Source organism: Trichomonas vaginalis, chromosome IV (genome assembly GCF_026262505.1).
Source record: "Trichomonas vaginalis G3 chromosome IV, whole genome shotgun sequence".
Lineage (NCBI taxonomy): Eukaryota > Parabasalia > Trichomonadida > Trichomonadidae > Trichomonas > Trichomonas vaginalis.
In genome coordinates this window covers 5,661,180-5,674,810 of record NC_067206.1, presented here as the reverse complement: position 1 = coordinate 5,674,810, position 13,631 = coordinate 5,661,180, and the positions used below count along the sequence as shown (strand labels likewise).

General features: G+C 33.2%; 2 protein-coding genes and 1 pseudogene across 3 annotated transcripts, besides 2 other annotated features; all 3 read right to left on the bottom strand.

The window, feature by feature from the left end:
* Positions 1-4,076: 4,076 nt before the first annotated feature.
* Positions 4,077-4,568: a terminal%2Cinverted (terminal inverted repeat of Maverick-1A transposon ID:TVAGG3_0036310).
* Positions 4,077-13,631: part of a mobile genetic element that runs on past the window's edge.
* Positions 4,569-4,804, bottom strand: TVAGG3_0036420 (uncharacterized protein; the record flags this gene model as incomplete). Its single annotated transcript, XM_051220598.1, has 1 exon — positions 4,569-4,804. A coding segment is annotated over one exon (236 nt), but the record flags the coding sequence as incomplete, so codon positions are not given.
* On the bottom strand, positions 4,853-5,083 carry TVAGG3_0036410 (uncharacterized protein; the record flags this gene model as incomplete). The annotated part of the gene is made up of 1 exon (XM_051220597.1): positions 4,853-5,083. The coding sequence occupies one exon, from the start codon at positions 5,081-5,083 to the stop codon at positions 4,853-4,855; it is 231 nt and encodes a 76-aa protein (XP_051105583.1).
* Positions 8,639-11,663, bottom strand: TVAGG3_0036400 (annotated as a pseudogene). The gene has a single exon. A coding segment is annotated over exon 1 (3,025 nt).

Sequence of the window (13,631 nt, the reverse complement as noted above, 5' to 3'; positions counted from 1 at the left end):
TCTCTTTTCTATGATAGCCAAATCAATTTGGTTATCATGGTAAAGCACCAAAAACAGGAATAGGAATAACCGCATTTAAACAGGAATAGGCAATATGAAAACTAGAGAAGACTCAACTCATTTTTTAAGCAAATCTTCTTTCTGATTCAAATCTGCTTTGATCATCATTGTATATTACTGCATTTTTATTAAGATACTTTAATACATGATCAATGTACATCATTCTTAGAACAATCTGCTAATTACGTTGAAAATTGTTCAAAAGATATAGTAATTCCATAATTTAATACGTAAAATGTTATTGGATAACTCTGATTATTCCTTTACATGCAAAATGAGTGAGTGCTTTTTTACATTTTTACTCATATTAGATCAAATTTTACCTAATTTTATACTATTAACACTTACTTTAGAGGATATATACTTAAATCTCTATTGTTTTAATAAAAACTTGAAAAAAAAATATAAAAATTTTCAAATAGTTTAGTCGGTTTTTGCATTTTTAAAATGTTAGTCACCTTTCTCCTTCCAAAGTGAAAAAAATTGTTTAAAATATAAAAAGAATTTTTATTCGCATAGGCGACAAACAAGGATTTATAAATAAATAATGGGGCTTTGAGTATTGATCTGAATTGAATCAGATAATTAGCCGTAAAAAATCTTCTAATAACGATTTCTCATGCATGAAAGATGGCTATGAGTGGCGTTAATGAGGGCGTTTGATAATTGGAGTTGGACATAAAATTTGGAGATCTTAATTTTTGAGAATTTTGGTGCGATCTTACTGGTACAAGCAAGAGTATGGAAGGAGATTGAACTGAGAAAAAAACTAGAGCATGCAAAAGAATCATGCTACAGCTTAGTTGAATGTCATTTATGCAAATAAAAATATCTTTTTCAAATTTCAAACAAATTTTTGCCACTTTTTGAAAGAAGATAAGGTAACAAACATTTTAAAATGCAAAACCTAGACTTAAACTATGCCGAAATGTGAGCTCACCGTTACGGTTTTTTCTTTGGGGGCTCGCAAGCTCGCCCCCAAAGAAAAAACCGTAACGGTGACTAACATTTAGGAAAAATGTTAAAATATACTAGTGGCAAATCTAAAGCTAATTAAAATTTTCATTTTTAATTGATTATTTATTGAGGTTATAACTAGCATACTATATAAAAATAACTAAGTAACTTTTAAAAAACATATTTAAAAAGTAAAAAAACTAATTCTTATTCAATCAATAACAATAATCAAGAAATTGCTATGATAATAAAAAGAAATTGTATATATAAATTGCTATACTATGATGGATAAATTGGTGGTCGTGTTTAAACATCTTTATTTCTTGCGTTTGTAAAGTTTATTTTGATATTATAAGCATTTGATAAATGGAGCTCAATTCTGCAGCTCTATTACAATATGGATTTAGTCACTTATTGTTCCCATCGGTATAGAGATAAAAAAATCGCTTGGTGTATGGTTGAAAGTTACAAGCTCTCAATTTTCGTCCCTTTTGTACGTTTATTATAATTGTAGCATATTGTCATCAAGCACGCGACTAACCAGCAAAGACGTGTCCTCTAATTCCGTCCCTAGTTCAAGAATCTGGAACTATTTAAGCAAAAACATTCGATTTCAAAATCAAGCATTCTTTATTCAACGAGTAAAACATTAAAGTATGATTTGTCATACACGGAATAATGACAAGCTCTTAGAGTATGTTTAGTACAGAGTTACTGCCAACTTGAGTTCTTGAATTTGGTAAGTTAGAACAAAAGAAGCCATATGTCGCATCTAAGGACTTGTACTTATCAGAGTATTACTAAATGTTTAAGAATGTTAGTTATTCGTCCCAAACTCGTACGTTTCCACGCGAATCTTGATAATAAATATACTATTTTGGACTTTTTGCAATAAATCTCTTTTTACCACATTAGCATATCTGTGTGTATGCTACTTAACCTCTTTAGAGACCATTAATATAATGTTTTTTGATACTTTTTCAAGACTATGCCATAAAGTAAACGAATAATTTACAAAATGATATTAAAAAATTTAATTTTATTATGCTTTTATAAATATTGAGACTTTTTAGGACTATTTTAAAAATGTAAATAGATCAATCATTTTAATATTAGATAAGATAATCTAAAGACGTCAGATGTTTCAATAACTTCAGAGCAATGACTAATATGAAATTTAAGATTTGTGTTAATTTAAGAATTAACAATGGAATCTGGTTTAGAAAGATGGAAAGCATAGAGAATCTAAAGGATAAGAGAGATTAAATACAAAATGCTGCATAAAAAGGCAGATCAGTGAGAAGAAATCATGAGGTTAAAAAGGAACATTCAAATTAGAATATAACATTGCATATTACAATATTAATATTAAAGATAATACTGCACATCATTGTGCAGTAATCCATAAATCAATATTAATATCTCATATGATAAAATCTAATATCATATTACAATATTAATATTAAAGATAATACTGCACATCATTGTGCAATTACACTATTTTAAATATTTTCATAAATAATGACTTACAAGTTAAAAAATGTAGAATTAACTGCATGATCCAATATTGGACCGAATGTATGTTTGAATCTATAACTGAATTCATTAATGACAAAAAAGTGACTCTATAACTGAGTATCTGGCTGACAATATGCCTGAAAGTTTGAATGTGTCTAGGAATATAACTGACAGTTTGAGTGACATTTTGAATGAGGGTTTGGTTGTCAGTATAACTCAAGGTTTGAGAGAGAATATGACTCACAGTTTGACTGACAATATGACTTAGAGTTTGAGTGACAGTATGAACAACAGTTTGGGTGATAGTATGAACTACAGTATGACTGAGAATATGACTGACGGTTTGACAGACACTTTGACTTACGGTTTTAGTTAGAATAAGACTGACAGTTTAAGTGACAATATGACTGACAGTTTGACTGACAATATGACTGTTGATTTGAGTGAGTGTATGATTGAGAGTTTGAGTGACAATATGACTCATAGTTTAAGAGAGTGTATGACTGATGGTTTTAGTGAGAATAAGACTGATAGTTTGACTGACAATATGACTGACGGTTTGACACACACTATGAATTAGCTTTTTATTGAGAGTAAGACTGATAGTTTGACTGACAATATGACTGACGGTTTGACCACACCATGACTTACGGTTTTAGTTAGAATAAGACTGACGGTTTGACTGACAATATGACTGACGGTTTGACAGACACTATGACTTACGGTTTTAGTTAGAATAAGACTGACAGTTTGACTGACAATATGACTGACGGTTTGACACACACTATGAATTAGCTTTTTAGTTAGGATAAGACTGATAGTTTGACTGACAATATGACTGACGGTTTGACGCACACTATGACTTACGGTTTTAGTTAGAATAAGACTGACAGTTTGACTGACAATATGACTTCGGTTTGACAGACACTATGAATTAGCTTTTTAGTTAGAATAAGACTGACAGTTTGAGTGACAATATGACTGACGGTTTGACAGCCTCTATGACTTAAGGTTTTAGTGAGAATAAGACTGACAGTTTGGGTGACAATATGACTGTTGATTTGAGTGAGTGTATGACTGACAATTTGAGTGACAATATGACTTCGGTTTGACAGACACTATGAATTAGCTTTTTAGTTAGAATAAGACTGACAGTTTGAGTGACAATATGACTGACAGTTTGACTGACAATATGACTGTTGATTTGAGTGAGTGTATGATTGAGAGTTTGAGTGACAATATGACTTCGGTTTGACAGACACTATGAATTAGCTTTTTAGTTAGAATATGACTGACAATTTGAGTGACAATATGACTGACGGTTTGACACACAAGTTAGTATGGTTAACTTGGGTACGGCGGCACTGCGTTCCACCTTACCCAACTTAACCTTAAATATTTACAAAACCGTCTGACACATAAATGACTTCACTAATGACTTCACTAACGACTTCACTAACGACTTCACTAACGACTTCACTAACGACTTCACTAACGACTTCACTAATGAAAAAATAAACGTTCTCACTAACGTTCCCACTAATGTTCTCATTTACAAAAGTATTGCAGCGCTTCCCATTGCTGTGCTTCACACAATAGTTCATATTCTTCAGTATCGCTGCTGTCACTCCAATCGTCAGAGTCAAAGTCACTGTCAAAATAAATGTTAGTAAGTTTTGACAAAGCTAATGAAACACGCTTACCGTTTGTATCTATTGCTTTTATATATCTCCCATTATGTTTGTTGTCATAAACGCTCAAACTAACTTTACCCTTTCTCCCTCGTATCTGATAGAATGTATTTTCACGAGGAACGAAGAACAAATTCTTGAACTCATGACCGTTGTAGTTTGTTATCTCAATAGTTTTCGTCATTTACATCCAAATAAAAAAAATAAAATAAAAAATAAACTTAAAAATAATGATATCACCACCCTCACACGTATGAAAACATAGCACAAAAATAAATTTAGGTGAAGTGGTGAGATCTCACCTCTTTTTTCACCTCTTTTTTCACCCTTGAATTCATTGCTTTATCCTCACTTCCTTTCTCCAACTCTTCTAACTTCTTCTTAAGTTCAGCAATGTTGTCCTCATGAAGTTTAATCTTTCTCAAAATTCCTTCTTTATCTAATGGTTGCTTTATCTTTCTAAACTGAACTCTACCATCCTTCATAGTATGAATGTAAAAACCTTCTGGAATAGTTCCTGATTTAATGTATTCTACCAAAAACTTTTGTTTCATTGCTTCAGTGACTTTAGTCGTCATTTCAATCAAATAAAAATTTTAATATTAAATAAAAATAACGTTATTTTTTCAGTAAGGAAACGCAGGAGTTTTACGATTTATTTGAGGAGTAGGTTCTGGTTTAAATGTTGGAGTCGGTTTAGGAGTTGACTTTTGAACAGGAGTTTGTACTTCCATAGGTTCAGGAGTCATTGAAGGTGTTGTTTGTGAAGGCGTTGGTTTTGGCGAAGGTGTTGGAGTTTGTTTAACTTCAGCTACTTCAGTATTATTTACAACATTTGCTTTATTTCTTTTCAACATCATAACTGCTCCTGCTGTAGCTAGCAAACCTAGTGGGAGACCATATTTATATAAGGACTTGACCAAATGCTATTTTTGACAGGAGCTGGTGGAACACCTAACCTTGGTGAGACTGCTCTTTGCCATTGTGCAGCTCGTAAGAAATATTCAATAGGTGCTCCATAATCGTTTGGTAAAGTTTGTTTCATAGATGGTGAAGGTTCACGAGAGCTTGATGAAGAACTCATTTATAAGCTTTAAAAATAAACGTTCATCCTTTATTCCTCACTGTCGTCGTTGCTAAGTTATAGTCATCAATCTTATTATTGGGATGCCTGACGCACTGATGGCAAAGCAACAATCCCTCATAAATCCAATAAGTGGCTTTGGTACGTTTTCAGTTGCTAGTTCAATAGGTCCTTTAACAGACAATTTGTATGTTATTGGAGCAGTAGATGTTTGACCTTGCTGGAAGCAAAAGTCCACTTCTGTTGGAAAACCACATAAGAAATGTGTGTTGTCATAGCTATCCCATTTATGTTCCACACTACCATCATCCACCAATGACCTCATAACATCTTCATTAAATCCTATCATATCATTGTTTGTATTGCAAGCGTTCGCAACCATTTCATAAAATACAGGTCCATATGATTTTTCAGGTTCTGCAGGCATATTTCCATAAGCTCCCATGGAAAGCTGAAGATATTTAAACTTAGGGTTCTCAAAATTAACATAATAGTTGTCTTTCTTTCTAAATAGTGCCCAAATACTTTTAACATTAATAGGCGTATAAGCTGCTGTAAATGTTGCACTTGAACTATCTGTATTCTTTGAGAATGAACCGTCCATAGGAATCCAATCCATAACTTTAACAGGAAAACATAAAGCCTCGTTTGTATAATGTTCTACAAGTTCTGTATAAATGTTAGGGTCTAAAGAGAATGACTTTGGATGAATGAAACATTCATAAAATCCATCTTTGTTCGAAATAGTTGCTGGGTTACAGTTGTAATAGTAACTGTTCCACTAGCTTCTACTGCCTTCGTTATCATAGTGAATGGTTCATTCCATGGAACAAATTTATTTGTCGGTGGATTTGAATCTGAAGCAAATGCAACTTTAAGAGTTGGATTGAAAGCAATGATATCATTTACAGATATAGATGTGCATTGTAAGGCGTCGCTACTGAACTTTACTTTAAGCTGAATGTTCCTGCAAAAGCTGGAATAATCTTAGCTTCTAATTAAAACTTTCTAACAGGAATTCTTAACGAAGCTTAAAATCAATGATTTTCCTGCTGTAATTGGACCACTAACAATTTGTCCTGTTCTGCATGTTCCGAATGACTCCATACATCTTCATGTCGAGTCTTTGAGAAAACATCTACTTTCTTTATTTGTTCGGTAGTTTGTGAGTTTGAAGTTATATATGCTTCTTCTCTTGCGTTGTCTTGAGAATATACGATACGACCATTTGCAAGGATTTGATATCCAGCAACTGCATAGAAAGCGTCATCGAAACCAATCCAAAAATCCTGGTGGGTTTGTTTTATTGGAACCTGAACCAATTTCTTTATCTACAATAAATTGACCTTCCATTTATACGTAATGAATGTATTGTAAAGGTCCAACATATTTTCACCAGGAGGTGAGAGATTGAATGTTACCCATGTGTTATCTTTAGCAGTTCCAGGTTGTGATGGAATCTTTGCGTCAGAATATTTTCTATTAGTGTCACCAATTTGAACTGCATTGTCTATGATATCGAAATATGAGCGAATCTGATGAATATGCTCTGCTGGAGTAAATTCGTTTAACTGTTCGTTCTGCATGTATTTACTTCGGATAAAATATCTATTTACTTCATTATTCTCACTCTTCTTCTTGGCATTCGTGGTGGAAGTTGTTTCTTGACATTTTCAATGAACTGTACATTCTCTTTTGTCTCAACTTCTTTCACTGGTGGGTCAGGGTTCTTTGACTCGGTTTGTTTTTCAATGAAATTCACGAACTTTGCAATAAGCTCTTGGTTCGTTATTGAAAGTACATCTGGCTTCTTTTCTTCTGGTTCTATTGACTTTTCAGTTTGATAGAAGGTTATGGGCTTCGTGGACTTCACCCTTGCCATACACCTTAATGTTGTCGCTTTCTGCATTCGCTAATGGAACCTTTTCTTTTTCTTACGTATATTTTACCATCTTTACTCTGACTTACGTAATAGAAAGGATGTTGTATTCCTCTTGCGTCATTTAATATAATAGACTCTCGTTCTGATTTTGACAAGCTCATTTTACATCGGTTAAAGTTTTAATTTTTTTTTTATCTGCAGTCAAATGACTCAGACAAGTCCTACGGACAAGACCCAAGGGGTCATAGATGTTGAAGCATTGAAGAAAGAAATTCGTGAGCAAATTTTATCCAAACTGAAGGAACAAAAACAAGAACAAAAGCCAGAGAGACCAAAGAGAAAAACTTAGTGAAAAACAACTTGCTGCATTAGCTGCTGGAAGACAAAAGAACCCAGACTACTGGCGAAGAAAGCTAGAGAAGAAGCTGAAGCAAAAGCTAAAGAAGCTGAAGCAAAGAAAGAGTAAATGGTTTATTTTTATCCGAATTAAATGTATAGACAAATACCTTTATCTGTTGCGTTCAGTAGTGAAAACCCTGACGTCAAAATAAAGGGGAACAGAGTAACGTTTAAGTTTCCAACAGACTGGATTGTGAACATAAATGAAGAGAAGTACATTGGCATAAACATCTATGTATATAACACGTGCTTTCAGAAAGGTTGACTTTATACTTCAAGTCGAGATAGAAAATGACGAACAGTCTTTAAGCGCCCAAAACATTCACATATACAAATACTTTAAAGACGATACAACATTGTTGCAATGTGATTTCATTTAATGAAATGTTCGAGAAAAGTTTAACATTGAAGTACAAACTTTACAGCCTTTACGTGAGTTTCTTGCACAACTGAAAGAAGAAGGTAGTCAGCCACAACTTATAGACTTTCATTATGAATTTAATGAAAATGAAGATGGAACACATGACTGTCAGTTTGTTTATATTCACCATTCAATGAAGTCGCTAAAGAGAAAGAAAATCCATTACGTATAGATTTCAAATCTCTGAACCCAATGATGATTTCAAAAATGTTTTTCAATTATGATGCAATGCTTCGAGGAAAAATGAATTTTCAAAGATTGTAACACCGGCATTTGGGATAGAAAGCAAGCTATATTATATTCAAACTTAAGTAAGGAGTTGAAAATGAGTTCATTGGTCATACAAGAACTTCACCACTTCCTACCCTAAATACTATAAATTAACTGGCTTCAATCGTGAGTTTTGGATAGACATGTTCTCCACTCATGACCATAATGCCCAGTGTTCTTACCTCCAGACCATAAGGACTGTCTCTACATTGAAGCACAACTCTTAAACTCTACCATCGCAGTATTGTAAAATCTACGCTAGCTTTATTTTTATCATGAATGACCTCATTTCTGACAAATAAATGACCTCATTCATGACCTCATTCATGACCTCATTGCTGACAAAATAAATGACCTCAGAACTTCAACTTACGAATAAAGCTTGTTTTAGTCGTTATTGAGAAGTTAAACTTTTCAGCAAAGCAAGGACTAGAAGACTTACATAAGTCAAATCCAATCTCTTGACCGTCATAAAGTGCTTTGTAAAGTTTCATAAACTGAACTCAGAGTCTTTGTCAAATTTTCCTTGCGGAACCATTAAACCTTTATCTTCATCATAGAAACACTGAACAGAGTCAGGAAACATTTCATTAGCGGTTAAAGCAATAACATCTTGCTTCACGCCTTTCATTCTGCAGTGAAATGCAACTTCATTTAAATCATTCGTGAGTAAGTCTATGTAAGTCTTCTTTCCACAAAATATTGACTTGTATGCTAAACTTTGTTTTCCAGGTGTTATTTCTGCAAAGTCGCTATGAAATTGACCAAGGTTTTTACCAATGAGAACTCTTCCATAACGTTTCTCAAACTCTTCAGCTAAACGAGGGATATCTTCATTGTAGAGATGCATACTGTCGGTATCGCTATAAAAGATGTCCATTCCTAAGTCTCAGCAGTACAGAATACTTCACACATTATTCTCTTCGACATGATAGAATGTTAACACCAAGTGGACAGAAGTTAAAGTGTCTGCAAATGCTTTTCGTTAGCTTGAAAATAGTTTTATCTGAACCATCCAAACCTTCGAACTTCACTATATGGTTGTAGTTTCTGATGGCATATCTTATAGCATCTTTGTCATTACTATGGTTATTTTTGACTCAATAGGAGATAGAATAGTTTTGCCATAAATACTGTTCAGAATGAGCTTTATATTTTCTTGCAAAGGATTTCCTTCTTTCTTATACTTTAACCTTAACTCAAACAACTTCTTTACTTCATCTCTTATTCTAATATCTCTGTTTCCATCGTAATAGTATCCTTGCAACACTTCACATTTGACACCTTGATATTTTATGAGGTCTTGTAATGTTATATGGTCAACATACATAAGACAGCAAGTGTTTGAACTTCTGGAACGTTAAGTTCTGGATTTAGTTCAGGGTCACAAACTATTAAAGGAAAGTGTCTATGTATTCCAATCTCTGTTATCTTAATGAGAACAAAGAAGCCAGACATAAACTTTTCACCAATGGGTTCCTTTTGGTCGTCATCGAATAAATGTCTCATGAGATACTCTGTGCTTAACATTTCTTTCTTCATAACCTTTGGAATTACCTTCTAAAGTATAAAGTCTTGCTATAGCTGATGGATATAATGAAACAGCGTCGAAGTCAGCAATGAGTTTCTTTTCGCTCTTTTGTTTCATGTTATCTGACAACATACATCTTCCACCTTGAATGCATCTCGAAATAAATTCTCTTGGTTTATTTGAGAGGTCATAAAGATTTCCATTCGGGAAGTACACTCTGTTCTCAAATAATTTGTTAGCAATTGAACAAATACTAACGTAGTCATAAACGTTTAAATCAAACTCTTTCAATATGTCATTGCGGAACTTAACAAAACCTTCTCTTAAAATTCTTACATCTTGTTTGCAATAAAATGTGCTATACTTTTCTAAGTCGAAGTGGTTTTCATCTATTCTGCAACCTTTGATGGAATCTATGTTTTTCATGAATGTATCTGCATCCGGATAAACTTACATGCTTCAGAAATGACACCAGTTCTGTTGTCATTTGCTAACAAAGTACTGCTGTAGTAGTTAATGGAAATACTTCTTTCGGTCCTGTTTGTAAGTTAAACATAGCAGGAAATAGTTTAAGCTTCTTATTTATAACACTGTAAGAGTCTTTTATAATAATTGCCCTTCCTTTATATAAGCCAGTTATTTGCATTGTTCGTGAACCTTTAATGATGGGAGTTCCTTTCACTTCTGTCATGTGTCTTAAGATGAAGTTTATATCATAACTGAGGTTATGGAAATATATTAAACTCTTGTCAGGAAGTCGTTCCAAAAATTCTGTTGCACAGTTCTGACCCCAAATGCTTTCACTCACTGAACCATCTTCACTGTCATAACAGATGTTAAAAGCTTTATGAAAGCCATCGGTACTACACTCAAAGTCAGCAAAGAAAACGTGCTCAGGAATGAACTTGCACTTATTTTTATTTACTTCTTTTGACTCGGCTTTCTTCTTCAGTTGTACACAATACTTTGGAGCATATGTCAAATCTTTAAATGGTGCAAGGTTCTGTTTATATAAGTCAGTCGTATATGTGAAAAGTTCTCCATAAGAAATAGGTTCAAAATATTTGCACTCCCACAATGTTTTCATAACATCCCATAGCGGTGTAGTTCTATCATAACTACATATTTATCTTCTCTCTTTGTATAAATCTTCATCTGTTTCTCAATGTTCATTCCACCACAAGCTTTGAGAATTTCTATTTAGTTGCGAAATATGTTGTCATTGGTAATCTTTCATTTAGCATGTAGTGGTCTTCAACAAGAAGTAAGTCAATAGTTCGAACAGTTTCACATTCTTTTGGTATGTATCTCTTTATTTCATTATGTCTTGAGTCATTGAAATAACCAATGGTAACATTGAATGCTATACCTGTTGCGTCAGAAATTTCTTGTACTTTACTTTGAGGAAAGTCTCTAACACGAATGACTTCTCTCATGTGGTCAATAGTTTCTTCATTTACTCCAGCCTGAATGCAAGCATAAACGAAACAATTGTCTTCTGTCATAAGTGTTGCAGTTCTTTTGTTCAGTTCATTGAAGATTTGGTAGCGTTCAAGATTTATAGGTAATGTGCAAAGATACTTCCAGAACTGACCGCTTCTCTTCTTATAAAACTTCTTTTCACCATTATCTTTCCAAAAGCTTTCTATAAGTGCTGGGTTTCCTGTTTGCTTAAGAGCTTCCAAAATGGCTTTCTGGTCATTTGTCAGTGTGCTTTCATCTCTATATGGTCTCTTTTTTGGTTTGCCTTTCTTTACATCTGACATCGTTAAGCCTTCATATTCTGTTAAATCATACATCTTTATTTCGGTAAGATTCTTTATGTTTGTCAAGAAGAAGTCATAGTGCATTTCAACAATACCTGCAGCATTTGCTTCTATCTCTGATATAAAGTTCTCCTTCAAGAGCTGATGTAGTAATGTTCCAATATTATTGAGGTTTAACGTAGAACATTCATACTTTCCACCAAGTTTATAACATACCATCCATCTCTGTTGTGAGTTTATTTTAATTTCTCTAAGAGTCTCATGAAAACCTTACCGAAATGTTTGTGTAAGTAGTCTCTGTTTGGTTCATCTAAAGCTTCGATGTTAAAGTCAATGAGTCTATTGCCTGACTTCACATTTCTCTTCCTATTCTCTTCATCTTTCTTTAACCATCTCTCACCTTCTTTTGGTTTGTCGTCAATGGAACGAATGACATCGTTAGCTTTGCGAACTTGTTCTATAGCACTTTTAAACATCTCTCTTCTCTGTTGTTTCAGTGTGTCGTCTCTTCTTCTTGTTTCACCAACGTTTGCATTTGTTTATGTCAAACATCTCTTGACGAACATCATGCGAAAGAGCTTTACGAGTATGACCAACGTTTGCATTTGTTATGTCAAACATTTCTCTTCTTACTTCATGAGGTACTGAACGTCTATAATATAAGTCAATAGCAACGTCATTTAAAGGAAATGCTATTGCATGGACTTCGTCCTCGCCGTGTTGCGGCTTTATGAACTCATGAATTCTATCATAACTTATTGCACCATTATAGTCATTGAGGATGTCAGCGAGTGCTTTTTTGTTTGTTGCGGTAATGCTTTGCAACATCTATGTTAGCTTCTGTAAGAAGTTGTTTTATTTCCGAGTGTTTAACTTAGACAACTTCCGATACATCTTTAGTAGGAAATAAAAAATATTTTTTTGAAAAAATTAGATTAGATTTTTTAAAGTTATTTTTCAAAATAATTTAATATTTTTATTTTAATGAAACAACATGCAAGATTGCAAGTTCTTTTCATTACAATGCTCTCGCTACTGCCATCAAGAATGAGTTCAATAATGCTTCAAATGTTAATGTTATCTTTAACAAGAAGTTTGTGAAAGATCTAAGTTTGGTCAAGTATGTCAGACCATTAGCTATTGTCATTGACCGCAAACGTTATACTTCACAAGAGTTAGCAGTAGTTTTGAAACAAAAGAGTTTCTTCGTGAATGTCAAAGATACTCATTATACTGTTATAAAGAACTCTAATATTGACTTCTTCAGTATTGCTTTAAATCTTTCCGAACAGAAAGAATATAAGAAGGGTGAAACAAATGTGAAATATTATCCTTCATCTCTGAAGACAATAACGAACAAAGATGTTATACAGAAATTTCTTACCAAAAGGTTGAAGAAGCTTCAATTGACATTGACGAAGGAAGTGAAATGGTTGAAGAAATTGACCCTGAAGCTATTTAAGCAAAAATATATTTTTGGTTAGTATTCATATCGATATTTTACAACAATTCCCCAATGTATAAACTTTTCATACGCTTTTTCATAAGCTTTATATACCTTCAGAATTTTGCATAATCTTTAGAAGCATTTAGATATTGTTTAAATGCTTTGTATGTCTTCAGAAATTTTGCATAATCTTTTACATGTTGTTCGTTCTCTTCTTCTGTCATGAGTTCCGAATATTCTAAATTCATGTTCTTTCATATGAGATAAAATTTTATAAAAAAAATAAAATTAGCTTAGATTTTTCATTCTTCCTCTTTGAAGTTATCGAAATATTCTGTTATTTTTTCCTTTAACAATGGTAAGTCTTCTTTGAATGTAAGTTTGTGCAACCTTTGATGTCCATAGTGTGTTTGGGGAAGAGTATTTTTTGACAATTTCCTTTATTTGCTCATTCGGTGTCATTGAAATCGGTAAGTTTTCACGATAGAACCAGTTTCTGTCAGATTTATATATTTTAGCTAAGTCATAAAAGCTCTTGTTGTTTCTTCTCACTAAATGAACATAACCATATCTCTGTCTTCTTCTTTCTCCAACTCTTCAGTATA